The sequence below is a fragment of the Lissotriton vulgaris genome, chromosome 9, assembly GCF_964263255.1.
Source record: "Lissotriton vulgaris chromosome 9, aLisVul1.2, whole genome shotgun sequence".
NCBI lineage: Eukaryota > Metazoa > Chordata > Amphibia > Caudata > Salamandridae > Lissotriton > Lissotriton vulgaris.
In genome coordinates, this window is record NC_141697.1 from 1,128,999,090 (window position 1) to 1,129,018,399 (window position 19,310).

Here is a 19,310-nt window from a genome sequence, read left to right on the forward strand (position 1 = left end):
ATATTTTGTGAAACTGTTTATTAGTAAAAAAACTATGTTGTTAAGATTGCTTCCAGGCGCACTGTGGCTGTGAGCCCAGGATCTATAGGAATTCACTGCTGTATCAGCATGGAACCCAGTGCAAACATTATAGAAAAAAAATCAGAAAGCTGGGCACTGTACTTTTCCTCCTATTGTTGTTGTTTGCCAATTTGAAGGTATTCATGAAAATTCTAAGATGAGTGCCCGATTGTTCAATTTTGCTTATACTTTCCCTCCACCATTTTTAGGTCTCGCAGACGTAAAAAGCAGGCGTAAGCCTGCTGTCTGCGAGACATCTTTTGTTGGCGTGTTAGAAGGAATCTGAGACGGAGCTCACGCACGAGCGTCGCTGTCTTAGATTCCTCCTCGGGGCCGCGCACAGCACCACACACGCATGCGCATACACAGAGACACACAAGCGCCCATGCACGCACCCATACATACAGAGAACCCACCCCCGCCGTCGCATACACACACGCGCGCAGACACACACACACTGCATACACACACTGCATACACACACGCTCCCTCCCCCTCCCTTCACGGCGCTGTGCCCATCTCCTGCCTCGCAAGCACCACACACGCATGCGCATTCACAGAGACACACAAGCGCCCATGCACGCACCCATACATACAGAGAACACATCCCCGCCGTCGCACACAAACACACTGCATACACACACGCATACACAGAGACACACACACAAGCACGCACGCACCCATACATACAGAGAACACACCCCCGCCGTCGCATACACGCACGCGCACCAAGACCCCCGCCGCCCCACTCACCAGGTTCTTTGTTCGTGTCCCTCGGCAGCCATCCGGTCATTCTGGGCAACAGGCGGGTGCCGCGCTGAGACGCAGTCACGCAAATCTTCCGGCGGGCACTGGAGCGCGGGGTAGACTCCCGTCTGCTTCCTGTATTTCTCTGGCCCCGCCCCCGTCCCAACACAGATTGCCTGGCTTCCTGTTGAAGCCGGGCTGCGGCGTTTCATTATTTTTCTTCTCAACGGCAAAAATATTAATCTTCACTGGCTGACTCCATTGCAGGAGTTGTAATCTTGGCTCGCTTTAAATTAATTGGAATATAATCGTTTTTAAACGAACAAATTGAATAAAGCCTTCACTGGACATACGCTCTCATCGTACGAGAAGGCACAGATTACGTGAAGAAATTGCCATAATTGGATATTCCTTGTCATTGGATCATTATTGGAACATTGGATAGCCTCATCGGAGCAGCTTTTGAGCGTTTGAAATTCGGCCATTAGTGTTGAACGATGACTGGGGTTTGTTAAACTTTTTTCTCTCTTTTGACTACGTCATGCATTGCTTCGGTCTTATTGGCCATTGACGGTGTTGTGTGTCTTCATTGGTCGACTGTTCTAAGGCAGCGTTCGTTGCTACACACGCTGCCGGCTGCTTCAGCCTCACAGGGAGACTTTAGACAAATATTTTTTTTTATATGTTTCATCTTTTTCTATTCTCTCAAACCCTTCATTACTTTAGCAACACGTTAATAATAAATGTAAAACGCAGTATATTGTTTTGCTGAGCTGCTTTTAAAACAAAGAGGAACCAGATTATTGCTGCATAATTTTCATTCTGTTGCCCCACAATTTAGTCACCCTGCAGCATAATTTTAGACTCCAGTTCTGTATAATTCCAGTGGCCCTCCTCTTACTGCGCTAGGCTGTTCCCTGCTTGCAACAACTAGTAACATCTCGGTTGACTGCTTCTTTCTGCTGCTGCATCACTTACAGTTCTAAAACACATGTCTCAGTCAAATCCAACATTCAAGCCCCACCTGCGTGTATCTCACTACATTGAGGGTTCTTATTTAATGGCCCTAGAAGATAATAAGTGTGTTCTCTCTATCCCCACTTCAGTGTCTTCCCAATTCTCTTTCTCTACCCAGTCATTCACCACACACTATATACTCATCTACAACTTCTTTTTCCCCAACTTCTTTTCTTTTGTTAGTTTACTCTCACCTAATAAAATGCGTTTCTTCCTGTACTGCACCTTTTCCTCCCTCTCACATCCTCTAGGAGCCCTTTCTCCTTCAGGGCTCTCATTTGTTGCCCTTGATGTCCTTTGATAAGTTGCTTCTGTTCACACTCTCACCACCCTTTGTCGCCCTCCTCAAATGGCTTTTTCACTGTCATCTGCCCACTGCACTCTCCTCGGCACCCATTCCTCACTGCGTTGTTTCCGCTCGGTTCCTTGCAACCCTTTCCTCGTTCTCAGTTCATAACTACATTCTCTCTTCCTGATCCCTTCCTGAGTTATTTTTTGTTTTTCCCTTCCGCAATACACTCCCGTTTTCTCTTATCCTCACTGCGCCATCTATTAAATATACTGGCTCACAGCACTTTTCCCCTCTTGCACTCTCACACTCTCTTAACACTCTATCTCTTTCTTCTAACCTCCTTAAAACACTCTTTCTCTTTTACCTTCCCCTTTCTTCTCCACTTTCTCTTTCTTTATCACAGCTATAATATAGCGCTAAATGCTAACTTTCCATCTCACAACATTTTGCATATTTTTTTTTCATTACCATGTTAAAATCTAAAGCGCGGGTGCCAAAATGGTCTTGCATTTGCTTGTTTTCTCCTATGCTGATCTGCTATTCCCTTCCACCACCTCCTTCTCTAACTCCCTGTTCTCTTCTCCCATGCTAATCTGCTGTTCTCTTCCTCCCGCCTCATTCTCTAACTCCCTGTTCTCTTCTCCTGTGATGATCTTTCTGCTATCTTCCATCCGCCTCCTTCTCTAACTCCCTGTTCTCTTCTCCTTTGCTGATCTGCTGTTTACTTTCACCCCGCCTCCTTCTCTAACTTCCTTTTCTCTTCTCCTGTGCTGATCTGCTGCTCTATTCCACCCACCTCCTTCTCTAATTACCTGTTCTCTTCTCTTCTCCCATACTGATCTGCTGCTCTCTTCCACCCCACCTCCTTCTTTAACTCCCTGTTCTCTTCTCCTGTGCTAATCTGCTGTTCTCTTCCACCGCCTCTTTCTCTAACTCTCTGTTCTCTTCTCCTGTGCCGATCTGCTGTTCTCTTCCACCGCCTCCTTCTTTAACTCCCTGCTATTTTCTCCCGTGCTGATCTGCTGCTCTCTTCCACCCGCCTCCTTCTTTAACTCCCTGTTCTTTTCTTCCGTGCTGATCTGCTGCTCTCTTCCACCCCGCCCCCTTCTCCAACTCCCTGTTCTATTCTCCCTGCTGATCTGCTGCTCTCTTCCACCCGCCTCCTTCTTTAACTCCCTGTTCTCTTCTGCTGTGCTGATCTGCTGCTCTCTTCCACATACATCCTTCTCTAACCGCACACACACATACATACAACCACACACACACACATACAACCACACACACACAACCACACCACACACACAATCACATAAACAACCACACACATAACCATACACATACAACCACACACACACAATCACACCCAACCACACACACAACCACACACACACACAATCACACACAACCACACACAACTACACTCAACCACACACAACCGAACACAACCACACACACAACCACACACACACAACCACACACACACAACTTCTCACACACAACCACACACACAACAACACACACACAACCACACAAACACAACCACACACACAATCACACACACACACAACCACACACACACCCACACACACAACCACACACATCTATCTATCGCCCTGACTCTATCTATCTATCTATCTATCTATCTATCTATCTATCTATCTATCTATCTATCTATCGCCCTCACTCTATCTATCTATTGCCCTCTATCTATCTATCTATCTATCTATCTATCTATCTATCTATCTATCTATCTATCTATCTATCTATCGCCCTCTATCTATCTATCGTCCTCACTCTATCTATCTATAGCCCTCTATCTATCGCCCTCACTCTATCTATCTATCGCCCTCACTCTATCTATCTATCTATCTATTGCCCTCACTCTATCTATCGCCCTCACTCTATCTATCTGTCTATCTCCCTCACTCTATCGCCCTCACTCTATCTGTCTATCTATCGCCCTCACTCTATCTATCGCCGTCATTCTATCTGTCTATCGATCACCCTCACTCTGTCTATCTATCTATCGCCGTCACCCTATCTATCTATCTATCTGTCTGTCTATCTATCTATCTATCTATCTATCTATCTATCTATCTATCTATCTATCACTCTCACTCTATTTATCTATCTAGCTATTGCACTCACTCTATTTATCTATCTATCTATCACCCTCACTCTATCTATCTTTCACCCTCCCTCTAGCTATCTATTGCCCTCAGTCTATCTATCTATCGCACCACCACAGCATCACTCAGGGGCACCACAGCATCACTCAGGGGCACCACAACATCACTATGCGCTACTACAGCATCACTGAACCCCCACAGCATCACTTGTTGCCACCACAACATCACTCAGTGCCACCACAGCATCAATCTGTGCAACTATTCAACAACAACTGGTTCAAATATGTTCTCTCAATGTTTCAAGCTTTATTACAAATGTCACAAAAAGATGTTAATATTTCACTTCTGTTCTTGGATTTTTGTCACAATAAAATACACTGAACATAATCTTCACAAAAGTTATTTACTAAAGTTTAAGCTATTGCCATTATAAATTACAATAACTTTTATTTAAGTATTAATTATTTAAAAAAATTAAAAGCCATTGTTATTTGTGATATCAATACATCTAAGTCACGTAAATACAAAACACGTTGCAATTAAATTTGCAAAAGTTAAAAGTATTGTCATTGTAAATGACAAAGCTATTAATTTTGCTATTTTCAAAACCAACACATAAATAAAAAAATTGTCATTTACAAGACCAATAGCTCAAACTTTCCTAATGCGAGACCTATTGCATTGCAAATGCTTGTTACTTTAGTGAACTACGCAGTTCTTACTGGGGAAAGGTCTATTGGAAATACGTGTACATGTTGGGAAATTCCTTAGCCTTGACTCCCAGATAACGTTTGGGCTTTATAATAATATTGCCATGATATCTGCACATTTACCTAAAACTTTTCTAGAAATATATTGATTTATTCAACTATGGTGGCATAAATCTTTGGGAATGTTTGCAAACCCCACATAAGCTACTGGGAATGTTTCTGAAACTCACCAAGTTATGACTTTGTGAGTAAACCTCCGAGACCCAAACCACCGTACCTCGACTTGGAACACCCAGGTTGCCTTTCTATTCAAATTACTAAAGCAGAATTTCTATATTTGTAAGGTCCATCCTGTCTGGGATCGCCCCCAAAATCCTACCACCCTCTGCGCCAATAGCGTTTTTATTGTTTTAATTAGCAGCTATCTCTGTTGGGACTAGATAGAGATTGAGGCATATGCTTCCCATAAAGTTGCATTTACAAATTCTGCAACTGCAGGGCTAATAATGGTAATTACAGCACAGAGGTTCGTAATTCCCACCTTCCTTTTTATTAACGTCCGGAGGTAGATGTGAATCCAGCGAAAAATGTGAACTTTCCCCTGGATTCGCATCTGCTATTCTGCAGATTGAAATTCCCCCAGCTCTATTCCTTGTTCAATGAAAGATAGTCTGCTATTTGCTCTCACAGAAGGCACTATTTCTCTGCTGTTATCTATAAATTAGGTTCACCAGCAGTATTTACAATCAGGACCAGGGAAACTGGTAAAAGAAGTGCATTTGTATAAATTATCCATAAAGTCATAATTCCAAAGAACATGTGAAGGGGCTGATTGGAATAAAAGTTGGTGACCATGAATACATATAGGGACAAAGGGCCAGATGTTTGACCCTTTAAGTTTGCGAGGTGCCAATTGCAATTTTTTTTGCGACTCCAATTTGAGACTCGCAAAATGAAATGTACTAATGTGTTTCAGACAAATTTAGAGATTCCCAATGGGGTCGCAAATGACATATCTCTTTAATATTCATGAGGTAGGTCGCAATTTGCCACCCATTGGAAGTCACTAAAAACACCGGAATAGTGGCTGCAGGGGACAGCTCATCACCATGTCTGTGTTTGCTTTAAATAAATCAACTTTTTGGGGGGAAATGCAGTCAGTTTTAATGGAAATTGCGATGCATTTCAAAAAGAAAAATGAAACGTTTCTGTTTCATTTTTTAAGAGTAGGCAGTGGTCCATCGAACCACTGCCTGCTCTTAGAAATGTTTTGCTACCATTCAGAAAGTGGAAGATGTCCCCTGGGGACCCCTTCCTGTTTGTAAATGGGTAAACTGTGATTGTTTTGCAATCGCATTCTGGTTGCAAAACAATCATACATCCCCTGGTGACTCGCTATACGTTTGGGAAGCCCTTGACACGTCCTGTCCTAAATACCGACTCACAAACCCTATTTTGTGAGTCGGTAATTGGTTACCGACTTGCAAAATAGGGTAGGTACATGCCAAAAGGCACTTTAGCGCTCGCTAACGACCCGAACCATTGTCAGCAACTACTAAAACCTGTTGTACATGTACCCCAACATATATTGTGCAATCGAGTCCCCTGTGGCTGTAAATTTGTAAAATAGTTTCAATCATATACACACAGTTAACACTGCTCTTTCCACATGCAATGATGTATTCTGTCTTAACTATTAACTTTGATTGAAATATATATTGTGTTACAAAATCCTTTTAATTTTTAATGTTCACGATATTCACCCGTATTTTCGTGTGTGTATGTTCACTGTTTCAGGTTTTTAGCACCTATTTGCAATCCACAATTGTAAAGAAACCTGGTGAAGTATAGAATTGATGGAGGTATTTTGGCATGCCAGGGTTTTTGATGAAGTCACAACTACCAATAACTTCTAATATGAGCGTGAAGTTTGTCTTTGAACGGTAACTTGGATTGTGTGAATTTTTGATCACCTGTAGTTGTTGGACACTAACTTTAATTCCAGTTTTCATTGTGTCTGCATGATACAACTGTCTCCGGCTCTCTGGGGTTAAGCAGTCTTGAAAATATTTAGTCCAGCTAAAATTATCATAATACGCATGCACCTTGAGAACTAGGTTTATTGTATCGTATCTTCCGAAATGATTGAAAATTGATGTCCCTGCATTAAATTACAGATTTGTTTAGAGAAAACATGCTGTATTTTGTTATAACAGCCTAAGATGCACGTCAGACATTGGCGGCGGATCCTGTAGTGTCCACCAAGGCTGTCATGGTAGAGGGATAGCAGCGGAATTGAGTAAGGATGGTACAGATTGGCAGTTGAATCTGTAAGCCTCACAGTGCTGCTCTTATCACTGTATCATAGAGAGCCACCAAAACGAAACCTCATCTGCATTTCCCTTATTTCCATGGATAGAAAATGATGGTTTAGTAGACGGGTCCACAGGAGAGAAGATGTCATATGTAGGAAGGACAGAGTCCAAGAGGCACATGAGTGTTAAATACTTAGGTTGGCTTGGGATGTGAGAATCGACTCCAGACTTTAGTCTACAAGACATTGGAATTGTTCCACTTTTAAAACATTCAACCCACTTAACTATCTACGTATAAAATAATTTTTGCAGATTTGAATAACATTGCACTGTGGTTTAGTCATACACCAAAAAAAGGGTGTGATTAGATTTTAATCAATTTAAAAAGGTAGTTGGGTATAACAGGATCAATATTTTACAAACGTTGGCAAAGCCAATATTCTCAGCTCTAACTGGCTGGGCTGTTGGGTTTGCTAATTCTGTTTGCCAATCGTAGACTTTGGAGGAGTGCCCAGAACCAACTTAAAGAAGAGTTCTTCAGGTGTGGAGTGGAGTATATAACTCATCCAGCCAGAACACTTTGAGGCTGGAATGCTGCTGAGCGTGACAGACACAAGAACAGGGAGGAAAGCCATCAAATGAAGAGCAGACAACTGAAATATTCATTCATGAGCAAGATGTTAACCCAAAGGCCATTCTAAGTATTTGTTGTGCATTCAACACAATAGATCTCCCTACAAACAGCTATGTATATATGTTGCTGATACTTGCAAAGTGACATAGACCATATCATAATTTATAAACAAGTGATACTTTGCAGTTTTATATTTATGTACTGCAAAATACAAACTCAAGGCCAAATTTATATGGCATATTACTTGCCCCATTTCTGTCCTTGTAAAGCACTCTGTTTTCCACCACTCCCTGATGCTTCTTAATTGGCCAATTTCTATGCCATCTTACCAACCTGGCTGTTTTACAAATTTCATTATGGAATGCTATTGAGTGCATTACTGTAAAGAACGTCGATCATGCCCATCACTCTCCCTTGGTCTATTTCTTGGTCACTCGGACACAGAACATCATTCTGTAGATCCATCAATTATTTTTCCTTGCGATGCCTTGCATCTAGATCCTGCCATATTCAGCATAAGATAATAAAATAAAGATCAATTGTAAATACATTGATCAATGAAGTTAGTACTAATAAAATAAAGATTGTGTATAGCTGGAATAAACTGGGGAAGTATCAGGTATTGATATAAACACAATCGCTAGAAGTATCAAGTGGAAATAGATGGTAATCTGTTCAAGTTGCTTTTGAAATCACCAGGTAAAAGAAAGCAAGATGGTAAAGCCTTAGTGGAAGAAACAGATTGGTTTCTTAATAGGAAAAGAACGCTAAGTGAAAGTGGTTACTTTCTGACCAACCTCAATCTTCTGTCTGGGCATCAATGTACCATGGTAAGAAGTTCCTGTGTGGCAATAACTGGAGGTGCCATATAATTATATTCTAGTCTTAAGAGATGGGTTTTCATTCTCATCCAAAACATGATACAGTCTCCTTCTTGTCCCAACATTGTTTTGAGATTGTTATGAAGTGAGGAGCCCCGAACACAGAGAGCTTTGCCTTTAAATTGTTTGGGTTTGCTTGTTTGAATGACAAAATTATTTATGAAGGCTGATCTCAGAATTCCAAATGGATGGTAGCTCTGAAAGACATTGGAAAGTTCTTGAGGGGTGTATCCAGGGAGAGCATTATGAGTTATGTAAAGATCAGATATTATTTTCTTGATAAAAAGCCAGTAGAGCTAGTTCAGAGCAAGCGTGATATGGTTGCAGTTCTTTCAGCTTGGAGAGGTCCCTTTCTTTTAGAGATCCTTAAGCATTAGTAATCTGTTTTGGAAATCACTATTGCATGTTTCTAAGCATCTCTTGTAGGTGAATAATAGATGCATCGTTGTAAACTTGCACAGATTAGAGAAAGCACTTTTTACAGTGATGTAGAAAAGGGGGTGAATGGGTGGTCAGTATCAAAAATGGCTGCCAAATTCTGTGCCTGTTTCATTGGAGCATCAAAGTGCGGGTCACGTAAACACTAATAATGAAGAATCTAATGAGTACTATATCAGTGTTACACCCTTAAAAACAGTCATTTGTACACCATATAATGCTGGACTTCAGGTTTTTGCAACATGAAGATGAGACCCAAAGCCCTCTTCAATCTTGGGAACGATGTGGTCGTTGGATGTTTATAGGTGATGCCGGATGTACTGAGCATTAATCATACTGATAATGGGCCTTGTTGGGATTGTAGACGATCGTGGATGGTGCTGAATCTTGAGGAACTCTTCAATTGATTGGAGACATTCTAGAGTAAAAGATTCTAATTTTAAGGGTTATTGTTTGTTGCATTAAAGATACTAAAAAATCAGATATTATGCTAAATGTTGCAGTGTAGCTGGATTAGGGGTGGGATATCCCCAAAGATGGACGAGCTATCCTTTATTTAAAATCTGCATAAAATGAAATAAATGTACTTTCTGTTTGCTCTAGGCACCCAACATCATGTTGCAGTGCGGCGGAGATCATGTCTGTTCTCTTCTTCAATGTCATGAAGTACAAGCCACAGGATCCCAGGAACCCCCACAATGATCGCTTTGTGATTTCCAAGGTAAGAGTCTGTCTGATGCAGAAGGGAGTGCTTTGGATTTGTTTCTACAGGCGGACTATTCTTTTGACACTCTGTCACTAGAAGAATTCATTCCGCTTTGCTTTCCAGTATAATTTTCATCTTTTTTTACATAAGTCTGACAATGCAAAACACAAATTTTTGTATCATGTTGTCCAAAAGATCATTCAATGGCTCCAAAGTGGAAAGAAAACACATTTTAGGAGAGGTCCTTTTCCCTTATGCAACTCTTCCAGATCTGTTTGGCCGCATATGTGTTTTATTGATCTATTGATTTTTATTGTAATATATACTTATTTTTCTTCTGCAAATAGTTTCTAACTTAAAATCAATTTTAATTGCTCGAGTCTTGCACATCCTTGCACCACCTCAAAATTTAAAGAATAACAAGGAGATTTTAAACCCTGGTGGGCTGCCTGCTGGGTTGGCTGAGTCCAAGCGTCCTCCCTTTAGCGGAGAACCACCCACTTTATTTAGAGAGCCCCGCTGCTTTGTGGGATCTCACTGTTCACAACCGTGAATGCAAAAATGTGGTGTGTCACTTACAGCACATCACAATGGCACACGCCAGGTAATCATTTAATGACCGCACAGAAAATGTCATAGTACCCTTTTCCTTCTGTAAAGTATTTTCTCTTGTCCAATATAATTACTAGTACATTATTTTCTTCGCATACTTCCCAAGTGGATCAGCAGACCCATCATTTTATTTTATCTTCGTTTTCTGCACAGGTTTTGGATCTCCTTGAAGTAGTGTCCCGCTTTATCTTCAAGCATGCATTCCTCTAAGGCTGGCTTCAGTGTGTGCAATGTATACACCAATTGGATTTCCTTAGTTGATTCATATTAGAAATGTGTGAGCTGGCTTGGAGAGAGACTGATCAGCTCTGCAATTTTTTCACGATCTTTAAGCAATCTTTGTGGGGAGAATGGATCTGTTTAAATTTTGTGGGATTAAGCAGTGCTTTAAATGGGAAAAGAGAAGTGGCGGGACTCACCATATTGATTGGTGTGGGTCTGCAAGGGACGTGTCTGGGGGTGTGGCTTCGAGGCAGGCATTTACAATATCAGCATTTTCTTTTCAAAGTAAATTGTGGCAGTGCCCTTTAGCAAAGTTCAGTTCATAGGTGAGGGTGTAATTGCTATTTGTTGTAGTTTTATATAGCGTGAACTTGGCCTGAGGGCATTATAGCGTTTTAATTGAGAAGCAGAAGTTATACGTGAAAGTATACTTCTTTATTTTTATGGCACAATGAGATTCAAGCGATTTGCCCAGAATCACAAGATGTTGAGCAGATGCTGGGATTTCATCTCCCTGTGCCATAAAAACATAAAGTTTACTTTCATGTAGAACTTGTACATGTCATGTAAAATGCTTTAATGCTCTCCTGACAAGTTTGCGCTTTATATAACTGCAAAAAAGTATCAATTGTGCCTTGCAAACAAAAGCCGAACTTAGCCAACGGGCATTAGGCAGCCAACGGTGAGTGTATTCCAGCGCTGCAACTGTACACTATAAATGACAGCATGACAGTTCCAGTGTAGGGAGCTCTAGCCTTCAAGCCACATCTCCTCATTCCTGTCCCGCTGTTAGTTAGAGGTTAAGGCCGCAGGAGCAGCCTGCCTCTGAAATACAGTTGCCATTAATTGTCACACACCCATACCCCAGGGGCCCAGAGCCTGACTCCCAGCATGCTACATGGAGTACCTATAGTCTCTTGACAGAAGGAGAAATCCCGGTACTCAATGGGTGAACACTGAGAAGTGCTGGTACTCAGTACCGGCAAGTACCGGCCCATTTAAAGCACTGGGTTTAAGTCTCTTTGGGTGCTGTACTGCGTTCCGTGACCTCTTTATAAATATGGGACTCCATATTCAAACATGGGTGTCTTTCTAAGCCCCCTGGCCGTCCATGTAGACACAGAGGAGCAGGCACCGCCAAGCTCAATGAAGGTAGTGAATGGTGAATCGGGGTACAGTACATCACCCTTATCACAGCTTCGAAAAGCTGTGAGTTTCAAGCTGGAGCTGTGAGCGCGCCACACTTAATATCGCATATTCAGCCGCGGCCGCTGCAGATAAGAGTGGTGGGCTGGCTGAGAGGGGGATTTCGAGAGACGACCACGAGGGAAAATTAATTATTTATTTACTGTTCCCTCGTGGTCGTCTCTCGAAATCTCCCCCAGCCGGCTGAGCATAATATAAACATATTTAAAAGTCTAATGGGAATCATATAATACGTTTAATGAACACAAAGCAACATACTCAATAAAACTGTAATACCACACAAGAGAGTGATAGGAATCAGGGCCCCCGGCAAAAGGCCCTGTACTGGGTTCACTATTATGTATTGACTATCACTAAGTGATCGCGAAAACCAGAACAATCCTGAAAACAAAAAACTACACAAAAGCATCACAGTTATTAGAATGGCTTAAGTAATGTCGCTGTTAATCGATGTTTATTAGTTGTGATACAGCAAGGTAAAGTGTAGGATCACAAGCCTCCGGTCAAGACCGTGTCTCCTAAACTCGCTGTTCAGGATTTGCTGATTGCAAACACTGAAAGGAGGCTGGAGTCAAGTGTGCACAGTGACAACAGAAAACACTGTGCGTCAGAGTCCTGCAACGCAGAGTGCCAGTGTCCTGCAACGCAGAGTGCCAGTGTCCTGCAACGCTGAGTGCCAGAGTCCTGCAACGCAGAGTGCCAGAGTCCTGCAACGCAGAGTGCCAGAGTCCTGCAACGCAGAGTGCCAGAGTCCTGCAACGCAGAGTGCCAGAGTCCTGCAACGCAGAGTGCCAGAGTCCTGCAACGCAGAGTGCCAGAGTCCTGCAACGCAGAGTGCCAGAGTCCTGCAACGCAGAGTGCCAGAGTCCTGCAACGCAGAGTGCCAGAGTCCTGCAACGCAGAGTGCCAGAGTCCTGCAACGCAGAGTGCCAGAGTCCTGCAACGCAGAGTGCCAGAGTCCTGCAACGCAGAGTGCCAGAGTCCTGCAACGCAGAGTGCCAGTGTCCTGCAACGCAGAGTGCCAGAGTCCTGCAACGCAGAGTGCCAGAGTCCTGCAACGCAGAGTGCCAGAGTCCTGCAACGCAGAGTGCCAGAGTCCTGCAACGCAGAGTGCCAGAGTCCTGCAACGCAGAGTGCCAGTGTCCTGCAACGCAGAGTGCCAGTATCCTGCAACGCAGAGTGCCAGAGTCCTGCAACGCAGTGTGGACCCCCTTGACCTTCACGGGGTCCATTTCATGGACCTCTTTGGGGGGCAAAGCCTGTGAGACTGACACCACAACATGCTCTTACCCTTCTGAGAACTAAGGTGTTTGGCAAATGATCCTCGTGTGTTCTCTGTGGTGGGATTGCGTGAATCCTTTCATACATGTGGCACTGACGTGAAGCTGTGAAGAGCGGTCTCAAAATAACACGGTCCGATGAGGAACATTTAAGACACAGTCACTCTTCCCACAAGTAACGTACAGGGCTCCTTTGCTAGCTATGATTGCGCTATATCAATCATACATACATACACACATACATACACTCACACATACATACACTCACACATACATACACACATACATACAGTAAACATACATTCACACTCTCAAATACACATATAGATACACAATACGTACATACACACACACATTTACATACACACATATATACACCCACATACATATACACATAGGTACACAAATAGATACACATACATACATACACACATACATACATACATACATACATACATGCATACATACTTAAAAGACAAGACAAACAGCCGTATTCCTTGTGTGGGTTTTTATTCGTTCTAGAATGCTGTGTTGTGAGAGCCTCTGGCCTCCTCTTCAGAGGGCAGCATTCTTCCTTCTTGCCCGGAGTTAGACACAACACACCCCGCTGCTCTTCAGACACAAGCTGGCAGCCCACCGTGTGACTGTGAGAACCTTGATGATGTTCAGCTGTGTGAGCGCAGGTTGTTTTTCTCACCGTGTCTTCTCTTCTCAGGGTCACGCGGCCCCCGTCTTGTACGCCGCCTGGGCAGAGGCCGGGTTCCTGCCAGAAGCGGAGCTGCTGAACCTGCGGAAACTGGATTCCATCTTGGAAGGCCACCCTGTGCCCGTGAGTATTGTGGGCCCGCCTGTGCTTGCACTGAGGTCTCCCATACTGATGGGAATAGACCTCATTCATGGTGTGTTAGAAGCTGCTAGAGGCTCATTCAAATGAAATGACGTTGCATGGACGTCCGATTGCATGTATGTCAGTTCCAAGGGTTCAATTTGAAGCTCCCATTTCCAATAAGATTTCTATTCCGGTTCATTATTTAATTATGGTGACCTAAACAGTAACATGGTAAGCAAGAGAATGATGACTGGAAAGGCCTGCGTTTATGGGAACCATTCACAAATGACGTGTGACGCATTCCATTCCACGGATTTTCAGCTTCTCAGTACTGTTAGAAGCTGAAACATATCAGGGGTTGTTTGTGTGTCCGTTTACAAACCGTTTGTCTGGACTGTCCATCTTGGTGATCTTGGGGTGCGGCCAAGGTTGTTTTGCGTATGGTTGGTTCCATTCTGTAATTGCACAGTCAAGCTAAATGTGATGGAATTGAATGTGCTCACAGTAATTGCCAGTGATTTCGATTGAGTCACTGTTTTCCAAGCATCACATCTATATGTCTAGGTTGCACTGAGAAGATGTATCTCATTTCCGGACTGCCATACCTTCCGTTTCTCATTTAGGGTTAAGTTTCTCTAGCAGGGGCGTCCACTGGCCACTGCGGTGCATGGGGAGGGGGGATAGTCCACGTTCCAGGGGGTCTAAGATACTTCAAGAGGGCTCCATTCAGCCCAAAGTCATAGCATGTTTCTCAGATGTAGTACCACACCCTTCATCACATTCTGCGGGGGGGGGGGGACCCATCATTTTGCGTCACGCCGCTGCGTCTCTAGCACTGGCCTTGCCTGGTACCTGTCCTCGCTGTTTAAGAGAACGGCTAGGTTGCACCAACATCTCCATATCTTAACGAATACATATTTGCTTTGTATGAATCTAGGGTGTGGTGATATTAGATTAACAGCTTTGTTCCTAAAGCAGCGCCCTGGCATGCCCTCAGTGGCCCCGCCCTTGGCGCGAAGTGGAACGCCAGTGGCAGTGCATTTACAACCACCTCAAAGGATTTAATTAACGTGAACCGACTTGTTGAGGCAGAGAGAGAGAGGATGAAAAAACCCTTTACATTTGCTTGTAGGTTCCTACATTATCTCAATGTGTCAGCACTCAAAGGACATATTTTCAGTATTTTCTCGAAGTTGTTAGCGCAGAATTGTCTCCTTTGCACTCAATAATGTAAAGCTTTCTTTTGCTCCGCAGCTAGGTGATTGCTGGTTAAATGTCAGCGCCTGAGCTTTAGGAAAGAGTACCAGCTCAGGGTGTCAGTTTGTAAAACAGTGGCATAGAATGACAAAGTGTTTTTCTAGGTGACAAGGAGTGAAAGAATAGAAAACAGGTGTTGCATTAAAAATATCAAATTCTTTTCCACACTGCATTGCTTGACGTTTTTATGTAGTGCAAAGAGCATGTATTAGTGATAACCAGTTTAATGGTACCCAGAAGCATATATATATATACAAGGGAATGGCGGAGCGTGGCGTTAAGTACAAAATGCTAACGCCCCTCTCCTCCATTCCAAAAACACAGGGATGTACAGTATTTACAAAGATACGTCACACCCCAGCGCTTTCCCTGGCGCTAAAGTAAGCTGCCTAGCGCCAATGCAGACGCCCTTGTGCAATAGGGCAAGGATGCCTGCGTTGAGGGAACAACTGTTTACGTGCAGGAAGGCGTCCCTTCTTGCACATAAACTATCACAGAAGGCAATTTGAAACTAAGTTGTAAATCTTAATTTTTGCAATGATTGTTTATGTGCACGAAGGCACACCTTCCTGCACATAAACAATCATTCATGGCGTTTTGCTGTTTCTATGTGTGCTGCACAATGCAGCACACTAGAAACAGCAGAAATGAGAAATAAAGTATTCTCCTCATTTCGCCATGTTAAGACCAGGTTTTCCCTGGACTTTATTTTGGCGTTGCTTCGTATTGACCCTTATAAATAGGGGGCAGTGTCAAAACAGTCCCACCCCTTTCAGGCAAAGTACAGCGTGAAAGGGGACCTGAATTTGCAAGGCGCTGTTAACCCACATTAAGTGGCTTAACGCCGACTTGCAAAATAAGGCAAGCACCTATTCCCACAAGAACACTGTTAGTGACTTTCCTGTGGCAATTGGGGCTTGTAGATATCCCCCTCAGTTTCTGAGGGGAAAATGAGCTGAAATGGCCTTGCTGGGATCCAAACACAAAAACTGCAGGCTGCAGCAGATGTCAGCAGGAGAGCAACAGACTTCTTGCCAGCTTTGCATGAGTCTCTACGAAATCCTCTCCCCTAGAAAGCGATGTATGTTTTTTTTCTTCAGTTGCTGCTCCCAGTTCTTGAAAGGTCTGTTCTACCTGATAAGAGAATTGTTCTGTCTTCAGTCCTTTCTGTAACAAAAGCATTTAGGCTTGTTCTTAGTGTTAGTGAGGTTTAGTTCTGGCGTTAACCAAGACCTTCCGTTTTTAATAAAATTGTATATACTGTACATACTTACTTGCAGGTAATTTCAGTCAGTCCTCTTCATCCATTGGTCTGCTGCAGTGTCATTCACATTTTGCCTCCATCTAACACAGCATACAGTCATACAGCTTGGGAGTGCTGGGTCACCCCACTTCAACCAATGGCTTACCTGCAGGGCCGGACTGGCCGGAGCGGGCACCGGGCAATCCCCCGGTGCGCCGCACGGGTGGAGGCCGGTTTGGGCCCATGGGGGCTGTTTTTGTTACTGGGCCATTTTTGCAGCATAGCACTTTGCCAGGGCTGGTTTTGGTTCCCAGTCCGGCCCTGCTTACCTGACTGCGAGTGATGGCATTCTTCTCTTGCACGGAGGCACATCTACAAAATAGTAGTCCCTTTCACTGTCAGTGACTACTCGTGCAATGTGTGCTTTTACTTGAAATAAGATATTTATTTCGCGGTTTAGACACTGTTTGTTTTCGTACCCTATGCGCCTTCCCAAACAACACCAAAAGATCAGGAGCCAATGCCAGATGAGTTGTCTTCACTAAGGCGTATTAAGTTCTTGGACCCAGTACTCCTAGCATGCTACCTTCTTGTTAAGTCCCATTGAAAGCTCCTTGGCTGATGAAGCGTGCTGCCAGTGAGTGCAGGATCTTCCTGGGCATAAGATAGGGTTCTTGGTTTTGTGTGTTCATTGGACCTAAGCCCCAGTAAGCCTTAAATAAGCAGAGGACTGTTAACTTGGGCCTCAGGTCCACCTGAACCTTAATGTGGTTGTGGTTCCTGAAGTTCAACCACATTTTATTTTTGTTTTAGAGACAAGAATTTACTGATGTGGCAACTGGATCTCTGGGACAAGGCCTTGGCGCTGCCTGTGGGATGGCCTACACAGGCAAATTTTTCGACAAAGCCAGGTAATTAATATTATATAAATACTTTGTGTACTTGTCGTTTGTTTCATGATTCGGGGTCTTGGGTTGAATGAGTCTACTGAGTTGTTCACTGTGATCAACCCTAGCATAAACCTGAAGCCATGCCTTCCAGGAAATATGCTCAAAAGAAAGTTATAAATTGCACCACAAATATTGTGAAGCAACAAACATTTTAGAGAACTCCAGCAAATTTTAGCTCTAAGCGTTGAAACCTAAATTCACACTAGAGTACTTTTTCCTGTGTCTCCAGACTTCTCATGGACCGTATGTTGTGTCTTAATCATTACCTTCCTTGTGGTTTGTTGCCAAATAGTGTTTCAGTCATGCATATCCTGGTGTTTTTCAACACAACTCATTGCAGTTTGAGGAACATCAAAGAGAACGTTCAGGAGGAAGCTCAGAACATTGTTCTCTACGGTATTTCACCTCATCGGTTTGCAGCAGACATAGTCACTCTTTCTGATGTTCTGTGCATAGAAGAAAAATATATTTTCGCCGTGACAAACTTTAAAGGATTCCTAAATGAAAAATGTGCCTGGAACTCTCTATGCTAATACAGTGAAACAGCAGCACCCTCGTTTTTACATAAATGTATGTTTGTGTGTGTGTATATATATATATGTATATATGTGTGTATATATATATATTTGTATCATTGCCATTTATTGAAATGCTTATGTTAAAGCAGATATAAATGCATGTCGTAGGCAGCGCATAAACAGAGCATGTGGACACAGCAGCAGTTGTCTACAGTGGTGCAACATAACTTTATCATTTTACAGGACTGTATATATAAGTTGACCAGGACACCCATTTCACTCATCTCTATCTCAGTGCACCTTTGGCTCATGGACTTTCATAAGCCAAGTCTTTGCATAGAACTGAGGACTCTCTGTCTTTCAGAAGTGACTCTGGCCTTCCTGGCTGCAAGAGCAAAGAGACCTGATGTGATGCTCAGCATCACAGCGCGTGGGAGTCTTCTGTGGCTTGGTCTTCTCCCAGAATCAGCAGTGTGCCACCGCAATGAGTAGCTGCAGCTTTTGTTTTGACTTCTTACCTCACTTGGACGAGCATTCCCTTCTCCCAAGTGCATGTTTTTCTGCTGTAATTTAGACCTATGTAAAAACAACATTGCTTCAGAAGTGCCATGGCTATTCTGTATGAGTCTTGTGCCAAAATCACTGTTGAAAAATCTTCAAATTAAGAGGAAGTTGTTTCACCTACTGGATCAAATAAAGGGAAACATTAAGAGCCAAATCAACAGGTCTGTCCTCCAAGTGAATTGGAGTTTTGGTGGCAAACTCTTGTTTACACTGGAGCTCTGAATCTCTTTCATTGATTTAATCCATGTAATGTGTATTGGAATGGGATTACACCATTTTAAAGGCAGCAACAGAAAACTTTGTAAAACCAATGTGATAGCTAAAGTCACAGACAACTAGACTAGGTGAATATATTTTCATGACCGAAAGTAAGGTTTCTAAGTGAATGCCACTTAAGGAAGAGACCTGCACATATGGAACTCGACCCAGCAGGAGGCCTATTAAAAAAGTTTTTCCCTTAGTTTGATTTAATAACTTTTGGAAAACTAGGCGTTTAGCCTGAGGAGGTCAGCCATTTTGTCGGCTCAATGTGTTTTCAAGTGTATGGCAATTGTAGCCTCAGTATGTATGCATGGTGGTATTTCACCGTGGGCATTCTCCTTTAGTGGATCGGTTGATGGTGACTGATCTCCACAGCAAATTCCTTCTCCCTAATGTTTGCCTCTGATTTGGGTAACCATGGCTCGAGCACATGCTTGAT

The 19,310-nt window shown here is 43.1% G+C and overlaps 1 protein-coding gene across 1 annotated transcript in view; it reads left to right on the forward strand.

Annotated features, from left to right (window-relative positions):
- The window catches only part of TKT (transketolase), a 70,188-nt gene that overhangs the window by 12,310 nt on the left and 38,568 nt on the right, over positions 1-19,310 (forward strand). The window contains exons 2-4 of the mRNA XM_086939147.1: positions 9,827-9,944; positions 13,965-14,078; positions 17,392-17,489. Coding sequence (XP_086795273.1) covers positions 9,827-9,944; positions 13,965-14,078; positions 17,392-17,489 — 330 coding nt within the window. The remainder of the gene's footprint in view (positions 1-9,826; positions 9,945-13,964; positions 14,079-17,391; positions 17,490-19,310) is intronic.